Source organism: Hemiscyllium ocellatum, chromosome 3, assembly GCF_020745735.1.
Source record: "Hemiscyllium ocellatum isolate sHemOce1 chromosome 3, sHemOce1.pat.X.cur, whole genome shotgun sequence".
NCBI lineage: Eukaryota > Metazoa > Chordata > Chondrichthyes > Orectolobiformes > Hemiscylliidae > Hemiscyllium > Hemiscyllium ocellatum.
In genome coordinates this window covers 7475097-7494459 of record NC_083403.1, presented here as the reverse complement: position 1 = coordinate 7494459, position 19363 = coordinate 7475097, and the positions used below count along the sequence as shown (strand labels likewise).

At 43.0% G+C, this 19363-nt stretch overlaps 1 protein-coding gene across 1 annotated transcript in view; it reads right to left on the bottom strand.

The window, feature by feature from the left end:
- LOC132834281 (dynein axonemal heavy chain 8-like) overlaps positions 1-17330 on the bottom strand; it is a 1170382-nt gene extending 1153052 nt beyond the window's left edge. Inside the window, exons 1-2 of the mRNA XM_060853001.1 lie at positions 17175-17330; positions 11290-11424 (exon numbers count right to left, since the gene is read on the bottom strand). Of these exons, the coding sequence (XP_060708984.1) occupies positions 11290-11424; positions 17175-17330 (291 nt within the window). The remainder of the gene's footprint in view (positions 1-11289; positions 11425-17174) is intronic.
- Between the last annotated feature and the right edge of the window lie 2033 nt (positions 17331-19363).

Sequence of the window (19363 nt, the reverse complement as noted above, 5' to 3'; positions counted from 1 at the left end):
TGTTGTTGAAATGTGGAACTTTTTCAAGGAACAGATACGACGTGTCCTTGATATGTATGTACCTGTCAGGCAGGAAAGAGATGGTCGTGTGAGGGAACCTTGGTTGACGAGGGAGGTTGAATGGCTTGTAAGGAGGAAGAAGGAGGCTTACATAAGGTTGAGGAAACAAGGTTCAGACAGAGTGTTGGAGGGATACAGGATAGCCAGGAGGGAACTGAAGAAAGGGATTAGGGGAGCTAAGAGAGGGCATGAAAAATCTTTGTCAGGTAGGATCAAGGATAACCCCAAGGCCTTTTATGCATATGTGAGAAACATGAGAATGACAAGAATGAGGGTAGGTCCGATCAAGGACAGTAGTGGAAGACTGTATATTGAGTCGGAAGAGAGAGGAGAGATCTTGAATGAGTACTTTTCTTCAGTATTTACAAATCAGAGGAACCGTATTGTTGAAGAGAAGAGTATGAAACTGACTGGTAAGCTAGAGGAGATACTTGTTAGGAAGGAAGATGTGTTGGGCATTTTGAAAAACTTGAGGATAGACAAGTCCCCCGGGCCTGACGGGATATATCCTAGGATTATGTAGGAAGTAAGAGAGGAAATTGCAGAACCGTTGGCAATGATCTTTTCATCTTCACTGTCAATGGGAGTGGTGTCATGGGACTGAAGAGTGGCGAATATTGTGCCCCTGTTCAAAAAAGGGAATAGGGATAAACCCGGGAATTACAAGCCTGTTAGTCTTATTTCAGTGGTAGGCAAAGTAATGGAAAGGGTACTGAGGGATAGGATTTATGAGTATCTGGAAAGACACTGCTTGATTAGGGACAGCCAGCATGGATTTGTGAGGGGTAGGTATTTCCTTACAAGTCTTATTGAATTCTTTGAGGAGGTGACCAAGCATATGGATGAGGGTAGAGTAGTGGATGTAGTGTACATGGATTTTAGTAAGGCATTTGATAAGGTTCCCCATGGTAGGCTTATGTGGAAAGTCAGGAGGCATGGGATAGTGGGAAGTTTGGCCAGTTGGATAGAGAACTGGCTAACCAGTCGAAGTCAGAGAGTGGTGGTAGATGGTAAATATTCAGCCTGGAGCCCAGTTACAAGTGGAGTTCCGCAGGGATCAGTTCTGGGTCCTGTGCTGATTGTAATTTTTATTAATGACTTGGAAGAGGGAGTCGAAGGGTGGGTCAGTAAATTTGCAGACGATAGGAAGATTGGTGGAGTTGTGGATAGTGAGGAGGGCTGTTGTCGGCTGCAAAGGGACTTAGATATGATGCAGAGCTGGGCTGAGGAGTGGCAGATGTAGTTCAACCCTGTCAAGTATGAGGTTGTCCATTTTGGAAGGACAAATAAGAATGCAGAATACAGGGTTAACAGTAGGGTTCTTAGTAAGGTGGAGGAGCAGAGGGATCTTGGGGTCTATGTTCATAGATCTTTGAAAGTTGCCACTCAGGTGGATAGAGCTTGTAAGAAGGCCTATGGTGTTTTAGCCTTCATTAGCAGAGGGATTGAATTCAAGAGTCATGAGGTGATGTTGCAGCTGTATAGGACCTTGATAAGGCCACATTTGGAGTACTATGTGCAGTTCTGGTCGTCTCATTTTAGGAAAGATGTGGAACCTTTGGAGAGGGTGCAGAGGAGATTTACCAGGATATTGTCTGGAATAGAGAATAGATCGTACGAGGATAGTTTGAGAGTGCTAGGCCTTTTCTCATTGGAACAGCAAAGGATGAGGGGTGACTTGATAGAGGTTTATAAGATGATCGGGGAATAGATAGAGTAGACAGTCAGAGACTTTTTCCCCGGGTACAACAGTGTGTTACAAGGGGACATAAATTTAAGGTGAAGGGTGGAAGGTATGGGGGGGATGTTAAGGGTAGGTTCTTTACCCATAGAGTGGTGGGGGCATAGAATGCGCTGCCTGTGGGAATTGCAGAGTCAGAATCATTGGTGACCTTTAAGCGGTAATTGGATAGGTACATGGATAGGTGCTTAAGCTAGGACAAATGTTCAGCACAACATTGTGGGCTGAAGGGCCTGTTCTGTGCTGTATTGTTCTATGTTCTATGTACATGCCCAAACTCCTGCCAAATTTTGGTATAGTTGGCCTTCCCCCAATTTAGCACTCTTCCTTTAAGACCACTCTTGTCTTTGTCCATGATATTCTAAAACCTATGGAATTGTGATCACTATTTCCAAAGTAATCCCTCACTGAAACTTCAACTACCTGGCTGGGCTCACTTCCTAACACCAGGTCCAGTATGCCTCCTTCCCAAGTTGGACTACTTACATGTTTCTCCAGAAAACCCTCCTGGATGCTCCTTACAAATTCTGCTCTATCCAAACATCTAACACTAAGCACCAACTCTTGACTGAGTGAATCCCAGTCAATGTTGGTAAAATTAAAATCTCCTATGACCACCATACTATTGCTCTTACATCTTTCTATGATCTCCCTACATATTTGTATCTCTATCTAACAGTTAGGAGTTGGGAGGCCTGTAGTGTAATCCCAACATTGTTACCGCACCCTTCCTATTTCTGAGTTTTGCCCATATTGCCTCACTGCTCAAGGTTTCCAGAGTGCCCTCCTTCAGCACAGCTGTGATATCTTCTTTGACCAGTAATGCAACTCCTCCATCCCTTTTACCTCCCTTTCTATCCCGCTTGAAACATTGATTTCCTGGGATATTTAGTTGCCAATCATGCCCTTCCCTCAACCAAGTCTCTGTAATAGCAATAACATCACAGTCCCAGGTACTAATCCAAGCCCTAAGTTCATTTGCCTTATCTACTATACTTCTTACATTAAAACAAATGCACCTCAGACCACCAGTCCCTCTCCTTCATCCCCCACTTCTTGTCTACTCTTCCCCGTAGTCACGCTGACTTCATTATCAAGTTCCTTACAAGCTTTAGTTACCACCTCATTCTTGTCCACTAACCTCCTTTTTTGGTTCCCATTCCCTGCCACATTAGTTTAAACTCTTCCCAACAGCATTAGGAAAAGCACCCCCAAGGACATTGGTTTCAGTCTGGCCCAGGTGTAGACCATCCAATTTGTAGTAGTCCCACTTCCCCCACTTCAAGTCATGCATTCATCCTGAATATTCTATCATTCCTACTCTGACTAGCACGTAGCATTGGTAGCAATCTTGAGATTACTACCTCTGAGGTCCTAGTTTTTAACTTGGTTCCTAATTCCCTATTTTCTTTGTGTAGGACCTCATCCCATTATTTGTCATGGTGCATGCCTACATGCACCACCACAACTGGCTGCTCACCCTCCCCCTTGAGAATTTTCTACAGTCGATCTGAAACATCCCTGACCCGTGCACCAGGGAGGCAACATACTATGTGGGAGTCTCATTTTCAACCATAGAAATGCCTATCTCTTGCCATTACAATTGAATACCCTATGACTATAGCCCTTCCACTCCTTTTCCTGCCCTTCTGAACAGCAGAGCCAGCCACAGTGCCATGAACTTGGCTACTGCTGCCTTCCCCTGATGAGCCATCTTCCCCAACATTATCCAAAACGGTATGCCTATTTAGAGAGAGATGATTGCAGGGGATTGCCTTCCAGCTCTTTCTCTGCCTTTTGTTCACGCATTCCCTTTCTCCCTCAGCAATCCTAATCTGTGGTGTGACCAATTCACAAAAAGTGCTATCCCTGACCCCCTCAGCATTGCGTATGCTCCAAAGTGAGTCCATCCGCAGCTCCAGAGCCATCATGCAGTCTAACAAGAGCTGCAATTGGACACACTTCTGCACGTGAAGGAGCCAGGGACATCAGCTGTAGCTTGGATCAAGAGTTCATACCATGCCTTCAACTAAGATAGTTTTTGACAGCAGCATTTTCTGGAACAGATGAGATAGCAGATTATACTTTACTCGATATTGTGGAATGTAATATGATGAATTCAAAACCTTAGAGTAAAGTTACCCCTAGATAGCAGCAGACACAACATGACAAAATGATTTTACATCCAGTTCAAAAAGGAGGATATTGGAATTTAAACTTAAATAAGGACAACAAAAGCAAAGTATCACGTAATCAAAGAACAACTGTGGAAATCTGAGGTGCAGAAAGATTTAAGTGTGCAAGGGTAAGAGTCACAAAAAGGTAAAAGTTGGTGAGACACAATCTTGAATAAACAGTGTAGTTTTGACCATCTTATTTCCTGAAAGATTTAAATGTGTTGCAGGCAGTTTAGAGGAGATTTGCCAAATTGACCTGGAATGACTTGTTTTTTTTATGTAGATAGCTTAAGCAGGCTGGGCTTATTTCCAACGAGTTGAGAAGAGTAAGAGGTGAATTGATTAAATTGTGTGAAATTCTGACTGATATTAACAAAGTGGACATGGAAAGGATGGTTCCTCTTGTGGCTGATGTCAAAATTCGGGGTTGCTTTTTCAGTACTAAGATGAGAATTCATTTCTCTCAGAGCTTGTGCAACTTTCCTACTCTCTGCTTTAGAAAGCAATGGAAATGGAATTATTACATATTTTTACGATACAGAAGTATAGATTTTTGTTAGGCAAGGGAATCAAGGATTACTGGGAGTAAATAGGAATATGGAATTAAATTAGTGAAGTCTTATGGATTGGCGAAGCAAGCTCATGGGATTGTATGGTATACTTCTGCTCATATTGTCTATATATGTATATCAAATGTGTGCAGGGAAACAAAGTGCTTATTACCACCGACTATCCTCTCCAAGCAATAAGCAATTGCCTATTCCTGTTGAACACTGTAGTGGTTGCAGCGAGGTCAGGCAGGTGAGTTCCCTGAATAGATGAGGTTAACAGCCCCAATCAGAGAGTCCTGGGGGCTGACAGATAAGAACAGGCGTGTCAGACATCTTGTTCAGTCTAAGGCCTGGCTCTGAGGGAGCAGGATCAGTGTTAAGTACTCTCAACATGCAAATAAAGGATGACTTGGTTTCGGATACCAGACTTTATGGAGTTATTTCAGTGGCAATGAGAGAAAACTACACTCCTGAAGAAATTCACTCACAACAGTCATCTTTGAGTTGGAGTAAGCGTTTCTGGTATCGTGCCACTATTTAGGAAGCTAGACTCATTAATCCTACCGTCAAAGACAGGGCCCAGTACATGGAAAGAATGTATTACATTTTCCAGGCAAAATGACATTGGGGCAGATGAAAATGAAGGAATCATTCTCCTGAGCAAACTTTCCCCGAGGCATCAAATGCTAAAACCTTTCAAGAATTGATGGATTTAGTTCAGGACTATTACTGCTCCAAGCCTACTCTAATTCGGAAACACTATCAGTTTTGCTCAGCAAGTCAAGAACCAGGCGAATCTGCATCGGGATTTTTGACTTGGTTAGGATGACTGGCAGAATGAGGTGCTTACAGACTGGTCGGTTTGTTGAATAATGGTGCAACCATTCAAAAGCACCTACCAAGCTTCTAACAGGCACTACAACTGATCTTATCATTGGAAAATGTGGAAAGTGGAGCATATGAGTTTTTTTTTTAATTCCTTAATAGGATGAGAGCTTTGCTGGCTAGGTTAGCAATCATTGCCTATCCCTAATTGCCCAGAAAGCAGTTAAGAGTCAACCACATTGATCTGGTTCTGGAATCACATGTTGATCAGACCAGGTATTGATGGCAGTTTCCTTCCCTGAAGAATTTTAGTGAACTAGATGATTTTTCCAAAAATCAACAATGGATTCATGGTCATCATTAAATTCTTAATTCCAGATACTTATTGAATTCAAATTCCACCACTTGCTGTGTCGGGATTCAAACATGGGTCCACAGAATATTACCTGCCTCTGGATTAACAGTCCAGCAAGAATACCACTAGGCCATTGCCTCCCCAAGTTGCAGAGTATTTCAATGGAAGTGGGCACTCTCACCAGTCATTTTGAGCTTTGGAAACACCACCTGAATGAAGGCAACTGCATCACTTCACTCCGGACATATCCTGAACAGAGAGACTGTGGGTCAGCCCACAGCAAAACCCCAAATCAAAGCCAAGGCTCAGCCAGTTCACATTTTCTTCAGGATCTGGGCCGACAATGCACTGTATTTGCTGCTGGTATGTGGACTCGATACTGCACAACAGTACCACTAAACCTAAATTGACAAGCTGCTACACAGGAGTGCACAACCTGGAAAGTCCACCTACATCTGGTTTGGAATGGCTAAATTGCTGAGCAATGGGCAAATCAGAACCAATCAAAATAAATACCAGGTTAAATGGTCATCCTGTTCTAATGGAGGTCAGTACCGGTGCAGCCGTTTCAGTGATTGCAAAACCAGCCTTTAACAAAATTCACTCAGGACTCCAACCCTTAAGTTTGTGCAAGACCTCAGCTGGACTGAGAACCTAAACAAGGATACCTGACAGATTAAGGGTACAACTTCAGTTCTGGTCTATGAGAAGCAGCTGATTTATAGTTATCACTGACTGTCATAAAAGGCTCAAGCCCAAGCTTAAGGGGACAAAATTGGTTAAGAAAGATTCATCTAGATTGACTCAGCATTTTTCGATTAGAAAACAGCTGCCTGAGTGAAGTCCTAATTAAATACCCGGAAGATTTTCAGGAAGGTCTAGTGACCATCAAAGGAGCCAAGGCTGCCTTGCACATCACAGCAGTTCAGGCAGCATCCAACGAGCAGCGAAATCGACCTTTCGGGCAAAAGCCCTTCATCAGGAATAAAGGCAGTGAGCCGGAAGCATGGAGAGATAAGCTAGGGGAGGGTGGGGGTGGGGAGAGAGTAGCATAGAGTAGCTTCAGGGCAGAGGAAATGACCTGGGAGTTGCAGTAGGAGAGGGACTCCCTGAGATTCTGGTAGAGAGAGGAGGAAAACTTCTTCAAGGCAGGCATCCTTGCAAGAGGATTCGCAGTAGGGTTAAAATCAACGAGGTAAAAACAATGACTGCAGATGCTGGAAATCAGATTCTGGATCAGTGGTGCTGGAAGAGCACAGCAGTTCAGGCAGCATCCAACGAGCAGCGAAATCAACATTTCGGGCAAAAGCCCTTCATCAGGAATACCTTTTTATTTACCTTTTTACCTCGTTGACCACAAAGCAATTCTATGATTCTGCAAGCCCATCCAATGCCATTTGCCTTACGGGCAAAAGCAGAGGCAGAAATCAGAAGGCTGGAAAGCAATGGAAACATCAAATCCATCCAATTTGTTGAATGAGCAGCACCAGCCTTACGGATTGTGAAGCCTGATGGGTCAATTTGCCTTAGTAGGGATTTTAAACAAATTGTAAGCCTCTTTTTGGATAAATGCCCAATTCATCACATCTCTATGAACATTTACACACAAAGCTGGGAAGGAGGCTCTCCTCCACAAAGCTGGGCATGAACCATACCAACTTGCAATTGCAGTTAGATGAGGATTCTCGAATGTTCGCCACAAGTAATACCCATAAGGGTCATTACCAATGGACAAGACTGCCATTTGGGGTATCATCAGCCTATGCACTTGTTCAGCAGACAATAGAGAACATTTTACAAGGGCTACCCCATGTTGCCATTTATCCAGTTTACATGCTAACAACAGTGAAGATCAATAAGGAACATTAGGAGAACTTGGACAGTGTTCTTAAACATTTTTTCAAGGTGGGTGTACATCTCAGGAGGGAAAATGTATTTTCCAGACACCCTAAATGACTGACTTGGGCTAAAGAGTTGACAAGACCGAGTTACATTCATTGGAAAATAATGTTAGGGTGGTCAAAGGTGCCCGCACTCCCATATCTAGACCGGATCTTAGGTCTTTCCTTAGACTGATGAATTATTACACAAGTTCAAAAATAACCTGACCTCCATTCTGGCACTTTTGCATCCAAGGGTCAGTCTTGGAATTTTCGGGGAAGTGTCACAAAGCTAGTCCCTTTTTTTCCTAAAAGCTTGCAAGGACTGCACAAAACACTATATAGGACAAACAGGAAGACAGCTAACAATCCGCATCCATGAACATCAGCTAGCCACAAAACGACACGACCAGCTATCCCTAGTAGCCATACACTCAGACAACCAGGAACATGAATTTGACTGGGAAAACACTACCATCATAGGACAAGCCAGTCTGAGAACAGCCAGGGAATTCCTAGAGGCATGGCATTCATCCACAAACTCCATTAACAGACACATAGACTTGGGCCCCATATACAAACCACTACAGCTGAAACTGACACCCGGAAACGGCAAGAAAATCCATCAACAGACACATCAACCTGGACCCCACATACAAACTACTACAGCTGAAACTGACACCCGGAAGCGGCAAGAACAAACCACTATAAATACCGGAAGAAACATCAAAGCAGCGCTTCACAGGAGGCTCCAATAGCACTGATGATGTTCCCTAGCCAGGGAACGAAACGTTTGCAGCAAAAACTTCCAGCTCGGCGAACAGAACCACAACAACGGAAAGCATATATGTTATTGAGTTCCAGAAAAGGGGCCTTTCCCACTTACATATCCTGCTCATTCTCTATATAAATGATCACATGAACACAGCAGAGGTAGTTGACAAGATTGTATGTGCAGAAATGCTAAGTGACCCACAACAATTCCCGCTTGGCCCATGGTGTGATCAAGCACAAAGGTTACAGGACATTGTTCTGAGCCAAATAGAGCATGGTCTGTTTTGGGTTTCAGAATCTGAATACATCATGAATGCAGAATGGTAGGTGCATCAAAAAATTTCCAAAATAATTTGCTCCAACACAACAGCCAGACTGTTTAAGCATTCCCTCACATCCATCTGATTAACAGTACCACCAGATCTCATTAAATATAAAAATCCATACCATAATTTTGATCCAATGAACCAACAGGTCAATTAGTCTCAACAGAAGAAGTTTAAATCACAATTCTGGGTAAGTCCTAAAACTCCAATAATGACAAATTATTCATAGATGTCGCAGAATCAAAGAAAAGCTTTGATGATTACAAAGCATGCTAGATTTCCAAAGAGACAGTGATTCAGGATGGAACCTTAAGTAGAATATTCTTTTGTTTCACTTATTTATTTGTGTTCTTTTACTAATTGAAACAGACAGTTCATTTTGGGAACAGAGGGCAGTTGTAACTTCAATGTGGTGAAGATGCATCTCATTGGATTGAAAGAGCCATTTAAAAGCTGATGGTCCATAAGGCCTGAACTTTGAGCACAGAAAATATTAATGTCATGTTATTGCAGAGAAGACAAATGGAGCTTCATCAGCTTGGATTTTGTAAGGGAAAAGCAGCTGGAAGATTTGCCTTTTTGGAAGTTAGGAACATTCTTACTCTTTCAGTTGTGATCTTCACAGAAGGCAGTCAGAATTAACTCTACAAGTCAAAAACAGTCGGACCTCTTGCAATCTGAACAAAGAGCTGAGGCATCTACAATTATGAGCTCGATAAAGAAAAAGATGAAAGATCAGGTAGCCAAAATCTAACTGAGGGATACTTAAAATCCTACCTTAGAAAAATGGTTGGAATATGTAGAGGAAGTACAATAAATTTTGTGGAGCTGGGACATACCTTTTGGATTGGCCCCAGAGCAAATGAATGAACCTTGAAAATCTCACAGAATGCAAATGTGTTGCTGGTCAAAGCACAGCAGGTTAGGCAGCATCTCAGGAATAGAGAATTCGACGTTTCGAGCATAAGCCCTTCATCAGATTCCTGATGAAGGGCTTATGCTCGAAACGTCGAATTCTCTATTCCTGAGATGCTGCCTAACCTGCTGTGCTTTGACCAGCAACACATTTGCAGCTGTGATCTCCAGCATCTGCAGACCTCATTTTTTAATCTCACAGAATGAACAACCTGTTGTTGGGAATAGGGGAAATGGTATCACAAAATCACAGAACTGTTACAGCACAGGAGTCCATCTTGCCGAGACCAGTTCAATTACCTGATGCCAATCTCCTGCAATTTTCCCATTTACCTATACACAATTCCTATCCAAATAATCATTTAATACCCTGCTGAATGCCTCAATTGAACCTGCTTCAACATTTCCAGGCAATGCATTCGATATCTTAATGATTCGCTGCATGAAAACATGTTTGTCACATTCCTTTTCTCTCATTTACACATCTTTCCTATGCCCTCTCATTCCTTTTTCTCTTATGACCACAAACAGCTTTTTCCTATCTACGCTAACTAGCCCACTCACAACTTAGAAAACCTTTATCATATCTCCTCTCAGCTTTCTTCCCTCCAAGGAGAAGAATTCCAGCTTCCAAAATCTATCCTCAAAACTAAAGTTTTTCATTCTTGGAACTATTCTTACAGATCACATCTGCACCGTCTCCAATGTAGTCACATATTTCCTATAATGTGGCTCCGCAAACTATACACAATACTCTAGCTGAGTAAAAAGTAGAACAGAGTTGATGACGTCAATCTCTACAAGTTAGCAGTGCTTACGTTATTGTGTATCAAGAAACAATTAAACAAAGTTTAATAGCTCTGGTCGTGAATTGCCAGGCATTTGGATTTCTTCTTTAAATGTTGTAATGACCAAGGTTGGAGGATTTACTGTCACTCTCTGGTCTGCCACTCCACTGGTCACAACATTAGTTTAGATCCTTTACCCAGTTACCAGTATGACTACTCAAATAAAAATAAAATAATGCAGATTATGGAAATCTGAAATAAAACAGAAAATAGAGAAACTAAGCAAGTCTGGCAGCACCTCTACAAGCCAAATCAGATTCAAAAGGTTCATTTGTTTCTCTCTCCTAAGATGCTGCCAGTTTTGTTGAGTTTTCCAGCATTTGCTGTTTTAAAACCATTATAACCAATTACACACAATATATGTTTTAAAGTTGGTTTACTCAGTTGTTGGATAATTGGTTTGCAATGTAAAGTGATGCCAAGAGGGTGGGTTCAATTCCCACATTGGCTGAGGTTACCATGAAGATCTCGCCTTCTAAACCTCGGTCTTCGCTTGAGGCATGGTGACCCTCAGTTAAAACCACCACCAGTTTTGAAGAAGGGTCACTGGACCAGAAACATCAACTCTGCTTTTTCTCCACAGATGCTACCAGAGTTGCAGATTTTTCCCAGCAATTTCTGTTGTTGTCCTTTTCAGGGACCTTTCATCAAAACATTCAGGCAAAAGATCATTAACATGCAATGTTAACTCTGTCTCCAACGGTGCTGACCGGCTTGCTGATTGCAGTCCATAGTTTCTGGTCCTATTCTATCAAAGATTATTGCTCCAGAAATTACATTGAAAAATGGTAAACAAGGCTAAATTAACTAATTTAAACATATATTAGCATTACTCACAGTCAAGGAATCCAAAATAAAATCTTCTACAACTGTTTTTTCCATCTCCAGCATTCTAGACAAAATATCAATAATGTATCGATAGGCATCATCAAACTTCAATCTTCTATTCTCCCTTGCCTCTCTGTACCTTACCTAAAAGTGTAAAGAAAATTACATCATTTATATATGTTAATAACCTTCTTAGAATGTGTGTTTTAAAATAGAAAAAGATGGGTGTTGGTTACTTGTGTGAATGGTTTTCTTCTGTAAAACATCAAGATCAGATTTGGAGGAGCCAGTGTTGGACCGGGTGGACAAAGCTAAAAATCACACAACACCAGGTTATAGTCCAACAAGTTTATTTGGAACCACTAGCTTTCAAAAGCACTGCTACTTCATCAGGTGGTTTTGAAGCAGGACCATAAGACACAGAATTTATAGCAAAGGATTACAGTGTCATGTAGCTGAAATGATATATTGAACAATCTAGGTTTGTTTCGAAGTAGCGCTGGAGACTGGGTGGTGGAACAGTTTGAATGCACAAGTTCTTTGAATGTAAATAAGCAAATAAAGGCAGCTAGCCTTACAAAATAGTTAACTAGCTCACGAAGGTGATTGCTTGATTAGCTGTTGGAGGTTAGGACACAGCAGGATGACCACCTGATCTGGTCTGATCCTCAGACAAGTCCACATAAACATGTTCACTTATGATAGTAAGTATTGTGTGGGTAAGTGCAGTTTTTTGTACTGTACTATGCTTTAATCTAGGACAGAGTCTAGTATACAGAAAGGTGTAGATGGGTTGGTCAGGTGAACTGAGCAGCAACAGATGATAGTTAATCCTGACAAGTGCATGATGGTGCACTTTGAAAGATGAAATCATGAGGGAGTGTACAATGAATGGTAGGTCACTGGATAGCTCAGAGGAACAGATGGATCTTGGGTAATTATTCACAGATCCCTGAAGACAGCAGAGAACATGAATAGGCTAATTAAGGCAGTTTATGGGACATTTGCTTAAATTCATCATGCCGTAGAATATAAGAGCAAGGAGATAACGTACGAGTGTTGATTAGGCCCCGGCTGGAATACCATGTGCAGTTCTGGTCATTTCACTACAAGGATAGAACTAGAGAGGATGTAGAGGAGGTTCATCAGGGTTAGAACAATTGAGCTCAGGAGAAACTAGATACGGTTGGATTGTTTTCTTCAGAGCAGAGAAGACTGAGGGGGGAATCATGAGTCATAGAGATGTACAACACGGAAACAGACCCTTCAGTCCAAAGGGTCCATACCAACCAGATATCCCAAATTAATCTAGTCCCATTTGCCAGCACCTGGCCCATATCTCTCCAAACCCTTCCTATTCATATACCCATCCATGTTGCAGTTGTACCATGTTGCAGTTGTACCAGCCTCCACACTTCCTCTGGCAGCTCATTCCATACACGCACCACCCTCTGCGTGAAAAAGTTGTCCCTTAGGTCTCCTTCCCCTCGCACCTTCTAGTTCTGGACTCCCCCACCCCAGGGAAGACACTTTGTCTATTTATCCTATCCATGCCTCTCATGATTTCATAAACCTCTATAAGGTCATCCATCAGCTTCCAATGCTCCGGAGAAAACAGACACAGCCCATCCCTATAGTTCAAACCCTCCAATCCTGGCAACATCCTTGTAAATCTTTTCTGAACCCTTTGAAGTTTCACAACACACTTCCGATAGTAGGGGGATCAGAATTGCACACAGTATTCCAAATGCGGCCTAACCAATGTCCTATACAGCCACAATATGACCTAACTCCTATACTCAACACTCTGACCAATAAAGGAAATCATACCAAACGCCTTCTTCACCATCCTATCTACCTCGGACTCCATTTTCAAGGAAATATGAACCTGCACTCTGAGGTCTTTTTACAGCAACTCTCCGCTGTGGGTGTTACCAAAAGTCCTGCCCTAATTTGCCTTTCCAAAATGCAGCACCTCACATTTATCTAATCGGCCTTGTGCAGAAGGTTATTAGGGGTATGGATAAGGTTAGTAGGGATTAGCTGTTACCCTTAGTTGAGGGGTCAACAATGAGGGGACACAGTTTCTTCAAGATGGCTGTGGCAGAGTAACTGCGTTCAGGCTACTCATCCACTTCTGTCTGTTTTGCTTTCCTTTTTTCTTACTTTTTCCTTTTGCTTTTTATTTTCTCTTTAATGCCTTTTCTCTTACCTTTTCTTCTCAGGTGCAGTGGCATCGGCGAGAGAGTGCCCTGCATGGTATGGCAGATGGACATGGCGACGTGGGCCCAGAAAGTGGCATGGCCGACTAAATGATGAAGGACTAGGCATCCAGCAACAGTGGCAGTAACACTAGGATGAGGTGAACGTGGTTCCACCCCAGTCCGAGGTTTCCCAGCAAGCAAAGAGCAAGTCCCAAGCATGATGCCCTGATCCAGACTCACAGGCTGAGCCAAGGCTCCAGGCCCAGATGCCCGATGGCACAGACGGCAACAGCGGCATGTTTGGTCCCAACACAGAAACCTGCAGCACCAGTGGTGGCTGCATCAGCAAGGCCAGCCCAGCATAAACTCATGGCGGCAGCAACGTGGCACTGGTGAGTGGCAACTCTTTGTTCCAATGGCAGCACTGTAGTCAATTTAGCAGCAAGGACTCCAAGCTTCGGAGAGAAAGAACCCAGATTTGGGCCCACTGCTGAGCTCAAAGCATCAGCTGTTCCGAAGACTGTCTAATTTTATTGAGAGAAGATTGTAAGATGAACATTTTTGTTTTATTTTCTGGTTTTAAATTTTGTGCTTTCTACATTATAAGATGGCACCAAACAATGATGACAATAAACAACACTTTTTCTATATTTGTAATCAATGCATGTGACAATAAATCAAATCAAATCAAATTTTAGGGTAAGGGGTAGGAAATTCAGAGAGGACCTGAGAAAAAACGTTTCCACTCAGAGGACAGTGAGAATATGGAATGCACTGTCTGGGGAGTTAGTGAAGGCCAGAAACCTTACAACCTTTAAAGAATATTTGGATGAACACTTGAAATATCATAACATTGAGGAATATGTGACAAGTTCAGCGAAGCAAGATTAACGCACCTTTCGTGGTAGTTATTGTTCATGCAGACTCAATGGGCCAAAGGGCCTTTCTGCACTGTATGACTCTATGACTTTATATTCCATTGTTAGAACTGCTTTGTGTTATTGATATCCAGGGTAAACCCAAAGGAAAGTGGGATTCAACCTTTGCATTTGATGGCTTCTCCCACTGAGCAGGATATTCAATGACTCTGCAGTCCTGGAGCTCCATTTCTCCAACCTGATTCAACCAGAACACAGTTTTTTCTGAGTAACTATTGTTCCAAAATAGCTACCCTTTCAATTACTCACCCCCTCTGAGTACTGACTCATGAGAATGAATTTTGGACTGACTTCAAAAATTCAGTTTCTTCCAGCTGCCTGACAGGTCTGTTCATCGTCTTTATGGTTTCTACTGATGCCCAGCACACTCTTACTGTTTTATGACCAGTGCGTTTAAATGTGATTCACTGCCAGCATGATGTGCATTCCAACCACCATGGTATGATATTAGTTATCAACACAAATGTACCAAACACCAAAACAATGACTGGTAAACAAACAGCTTATTGAAGAACAAAGATATTCCAGAAGACTTGTTTATATATAATGCAAATTAATGCAGATGCTATAATCCATAATGAAAACCACAACTGCTGGAGATTACAACAGCAGGAGGCTGGTAGAACACAGCAAGCCATGCAGCATCAGGAGGTACAGAAGTCGACATTTCGAATGTAAACCTTCTTCAGGATTGCGGGTGGCTGTGGGGTGAACTGCAGATAAAGGGAGAGGCACAGACAGGGTGGTGAAGTGGGGATAGGTGAAGACAGGTAGAGGATACGACCTGGTTGGTCAATGCGAGGAATGAATCTGGATGGTGGTAGGGAGCAGTGGAAGGAAGGGAGGGGCTGGGAAGGGAGATTATTTGAAATCAGAGAACTCAGCGTTGAGTCCTCTGGGCTGTAGGGTGCCCAGGCAGAAGATAAGGTGTTGTTCCTTCAATAGGAGCTGGGACTGTTTTGGCAATGGAGGAGGCCAAGGATGGTCATGTCAGAAAGAGAGTGGTTGGGGAATTGAAATGGGTGGTGACTGGGAGGTCCAGTCAGCCCCTGCAGACCTCGCTGCGATGCTTTGTGAGCTGTTACCCGAGTTTACATTCAGTCTTCCCGATGTAGAGAAGACCACATCGGGAGCACTTGATGCAATTAACTGGTTGGAAGAGAGACAGGTGAACTCTGTCTCACCTGGAAGGAGTGTTTGGGGCCCTGGATGGAAGTGAGGGGGAGCAGTGTACCAGCAGGTTTTCTGGTTGCAGGGTAAGGAACCTTGGGCTTGGGTGGTGGGGGTGGCATGAACCAAGGACTGTCAGAAGGAACAGTCCTTGCGGAAGGCAGGGGAGGGGCACTGCATCTGCTCAGTCAAGGAGACAGTCCACTCGCGAGCATCCCAGGTGTCCACCTATTTTGAACAATGTGCTTTTCCTCCCTCAGCCATCAAGACAGCCCTCCACCGCACCACCTGCATTCCATGCTCTACCACTGTAAACCACCTTGCCCCCACCACCCCACCCATGCCACCCCCAACTAACGCAACAAAGACAGAGTTCCCTTGTCCTCACCTACCACCCCAACAGTCTCTGCATCTAATGAATCATCCTCAAACTCTTCCATCAACTCCAAATAGATCCCACCACCAAGAGTAGCTTCCCCTCCCTATCCTTTTCTACTTTCCGCATTTACTGCCCATCCCTAATTACCCAGAGGTCAGTTAAGAGTCTGTGGGTCTGGAGTCACGTGCCGACCAGACTTCTTATACTGCTCTCTGGACATTTAAGGGAAGAAAGGGTAGGGGGTAGATCAAAGAGGGAGGAAATGGGGAGATCAGGTAAGTGGAGGGGGAGATCAGGAAGAGGGAAGAAGTGGTAAGGTTGGCAAAAGGGAGGGAGGATGACATGAAACTAGAAGATGTAGTAAACTATGAGGAGGATAGTAAGGAGCTAATTCAGAAGGAGTTACACAGACTATAAAGTAAGCAGACACAAGACGGATAAAATATAAAGCTGAGCTATTTGAAATAATGCACTTTGATAGGAAGAATTAACCAAAATACCATTAACAAAATGGTAAACTTTAGAGAGAGTGCAGAAACAAAGAAACCTTGAGGATTTGTACACACTAATATTTGAAGGTGATAAAATAAATTGGAAAAAATCCTTGAGGAATACAGCATAAAAGGAAGCTACTCCAAGTCTTTATAAAACACTGGTTAGGCTTCAGCTATAGCAATTCCATCTACTTCCAGGCACGACACATCTCGGAAGATGGCATGGCATTGGCAAGGATGGAGAAACAATTTACTAGAATGATGTCAGGAATAATAGTCTTCGGTTATGTTGAATAGCTGCAGAATCTGGTGTTGTTGTCCAAGCACAGAAAATTAAGAAGAAATTTGGTAGAGGGATTCAAAACTAAGCATAGTTTTGAAACAGAGGGGATACTATTTCTGATACATTGAGTAGTAACACAAGTTCACATAATTAATAAATGAACCAGACATGGACATGTTTTTTTTAATATGACTATTGATTCAGAATGCATTGTTTGGAAAAGCAGTGGGTACATATTTAATAGAGAATAGGTTAGATATCTAACAGAAAAGAAAATGCAGTGCCATGGAGAAAGAAATTAATTGGATAGCTCAAAAAAAGAAAAACAGGACAAATGCATGGGCCAGAGTAGCTTTCATATGAACTATATTTTTTTCTGATGCAAGGATGCTCACTAAAAATGCTGATTATTAATTAAAGGGTTACCTGTTTTTCTTTTATGGTCTCCTGCAAAGCCACCATTCCAACAGTGCTCCTGCGGAATTTACCAGTTTTTTTCTCTGCACCAAATGAATCTAAGAGACTCGATCTGCTAACTTTTGGTAAGACACCTTCTTGTCCTGAATCACCACGGCGACTCATTTTTTCAAAGCCTTAAAAAACCAACGAGAGATTGTTATAATCCTAGTTTACTGTAATATTGGACAAGACAAATTCGAGAAAGATACCTGGCTAATAGACCATAAATATTATTTGGTTACTGTGCTACCATCCACTGAACATACTCATAAGAGGCTGTCAATGTATTTTCCACAAAAGGACACAAGATTATAAAAAAGCTATGATAATATTTTTCCAAATTGTCATAAACCGAAAAAGAAAACTTCAACATTCTCATCCCAGCAATCTCACTTACAGACAATTAATCCTAGGGAAGTGTCACTTGTGTCTTTACTTACTTTCTTATTCAATTAACGAGGTCACAAGCATTTCCTTTCAGCAAATTTCTACAAGCTCACACATATGATTTTCTCCATCTCTCCCTGAGAGAGGCAGACACAGACTAAATTTATTGATTTTTCTCACTAAACTCCAAGAAGAAACTAAGGGCTTTTTGCAATTACTTCGACTACTTCGACACTGTTCAACAGCACATTTACTGGAATTGAACTTTTGTTCTGAATTTAATCTGCTTCTAGACTCTCTTCATCCACCCAACTCCTCTCGTTTTCTTTGGGTCAGAGGGATAGCCATGGGAATCCATATGCATTTCAGTTTTGCCTGTCTCTTTATGAGGTACATGGAACGTTCCTTGTTCCCAGCCCCACCCACAGGATATTGATTATATCATCAGTGTCGCTTCCTTCTCTCACCTTGAATTGGAAAAGTTTGTCGATTTCACTTCCAATTTCCATCTTTCTCTCACTTTCCCCGGTTCATCATCATTTAAGGGCGGCACGGTGGCACAGTGGTTAGCATTGCTGCCTCACAGCGCCAGGGACCTGGGTTCAATTCCCGACTCAGGCAACTGACTGTGTGGAGTTTGCACGTTCTCCCCGTGTCTGCGTGGGTTTCCTCCGGGTGCTCCGGTTTCCTCCCACAGTCACAAAGATGTGCGGGCCAGGTGAATTGGCCATGCTAAATTGCCCATAGTGTTAGGTAAGGGGTAAATGTAGGGGTATGGGTGGATTGCGCTTCGGCGGGTCGGTGTGGACTTGTTGGGCCGAAGGGCCTGTTTCCACACTGTAAGTAATCTAAGTAATCTAATCTAATCTCTGACTCCTCCCTTCCCTTCCTCAACATCTTGGTTTCCCTTTCTGGGTGCTGGCCACCAATATCCACTACAAAGCCACCGACTCCCACAGTCACCTTGACTATACATTCTCATACCCTGCTTCCGATAAACACTCTATTCCATTGTCCCAGTTCCTCCATTTCCATCGCATCTGTTCCGATGATGCCAATTTCAACAAAGGACCCTTTGTCCACGTTCTTCCTCAACAGAGGATTCCCCCACACTGTTTTAGACAGGGTCCTCAGCCCAGGTCTGACCCATCTCCCACACTTTGGGCTTCACCCCCTCTCTTCCCTCTCACAACAGCGATAGAGTCCCAATCCTCCTTACCCACTATCCCAACAGCATCCATATCCAGAGGTTAATTTGCTGCCATTTCTGCTACCTCCAGTGAGATGCCACCACCAGACACATATTCCCCTCCCTCTCCCTTGTCAGCCTTCCACAGGGACTGTTCCCTCTCGGGCACTCTGGTCCACTCTTCCTTCACTCTTAACACCTCACTCCACAACCCACAGCACTTTCCCCTACAACCACAGAAGGTGTAACACCTGCCTGTTTACTTCCTACCTCCGCAATGTCCAAGGGCCTAAACACACCTTCCAGATGAAGTAGTGCTTTACCTGCATAGACTCTAATCTATTTCATTCGCTGCTCACAATGTGGTCTCTTCTACATTGGGGAAACAAAGGGTAGACTGGGTAACCACTTTGCAGAATATCTATGTTCTGTCCACAAAAAAGTTCCTGAGCTTCCAGCTCTTTGCCACTTCAACACACCACCCTGCTCCTTGGCCAACATCTCTGTCTCAGGCTTGCTGCAGCCCGCCAATGAAGTTCAGCACCTCATTTTCTACTTGGGAACTTGACAGCCTTCTGAA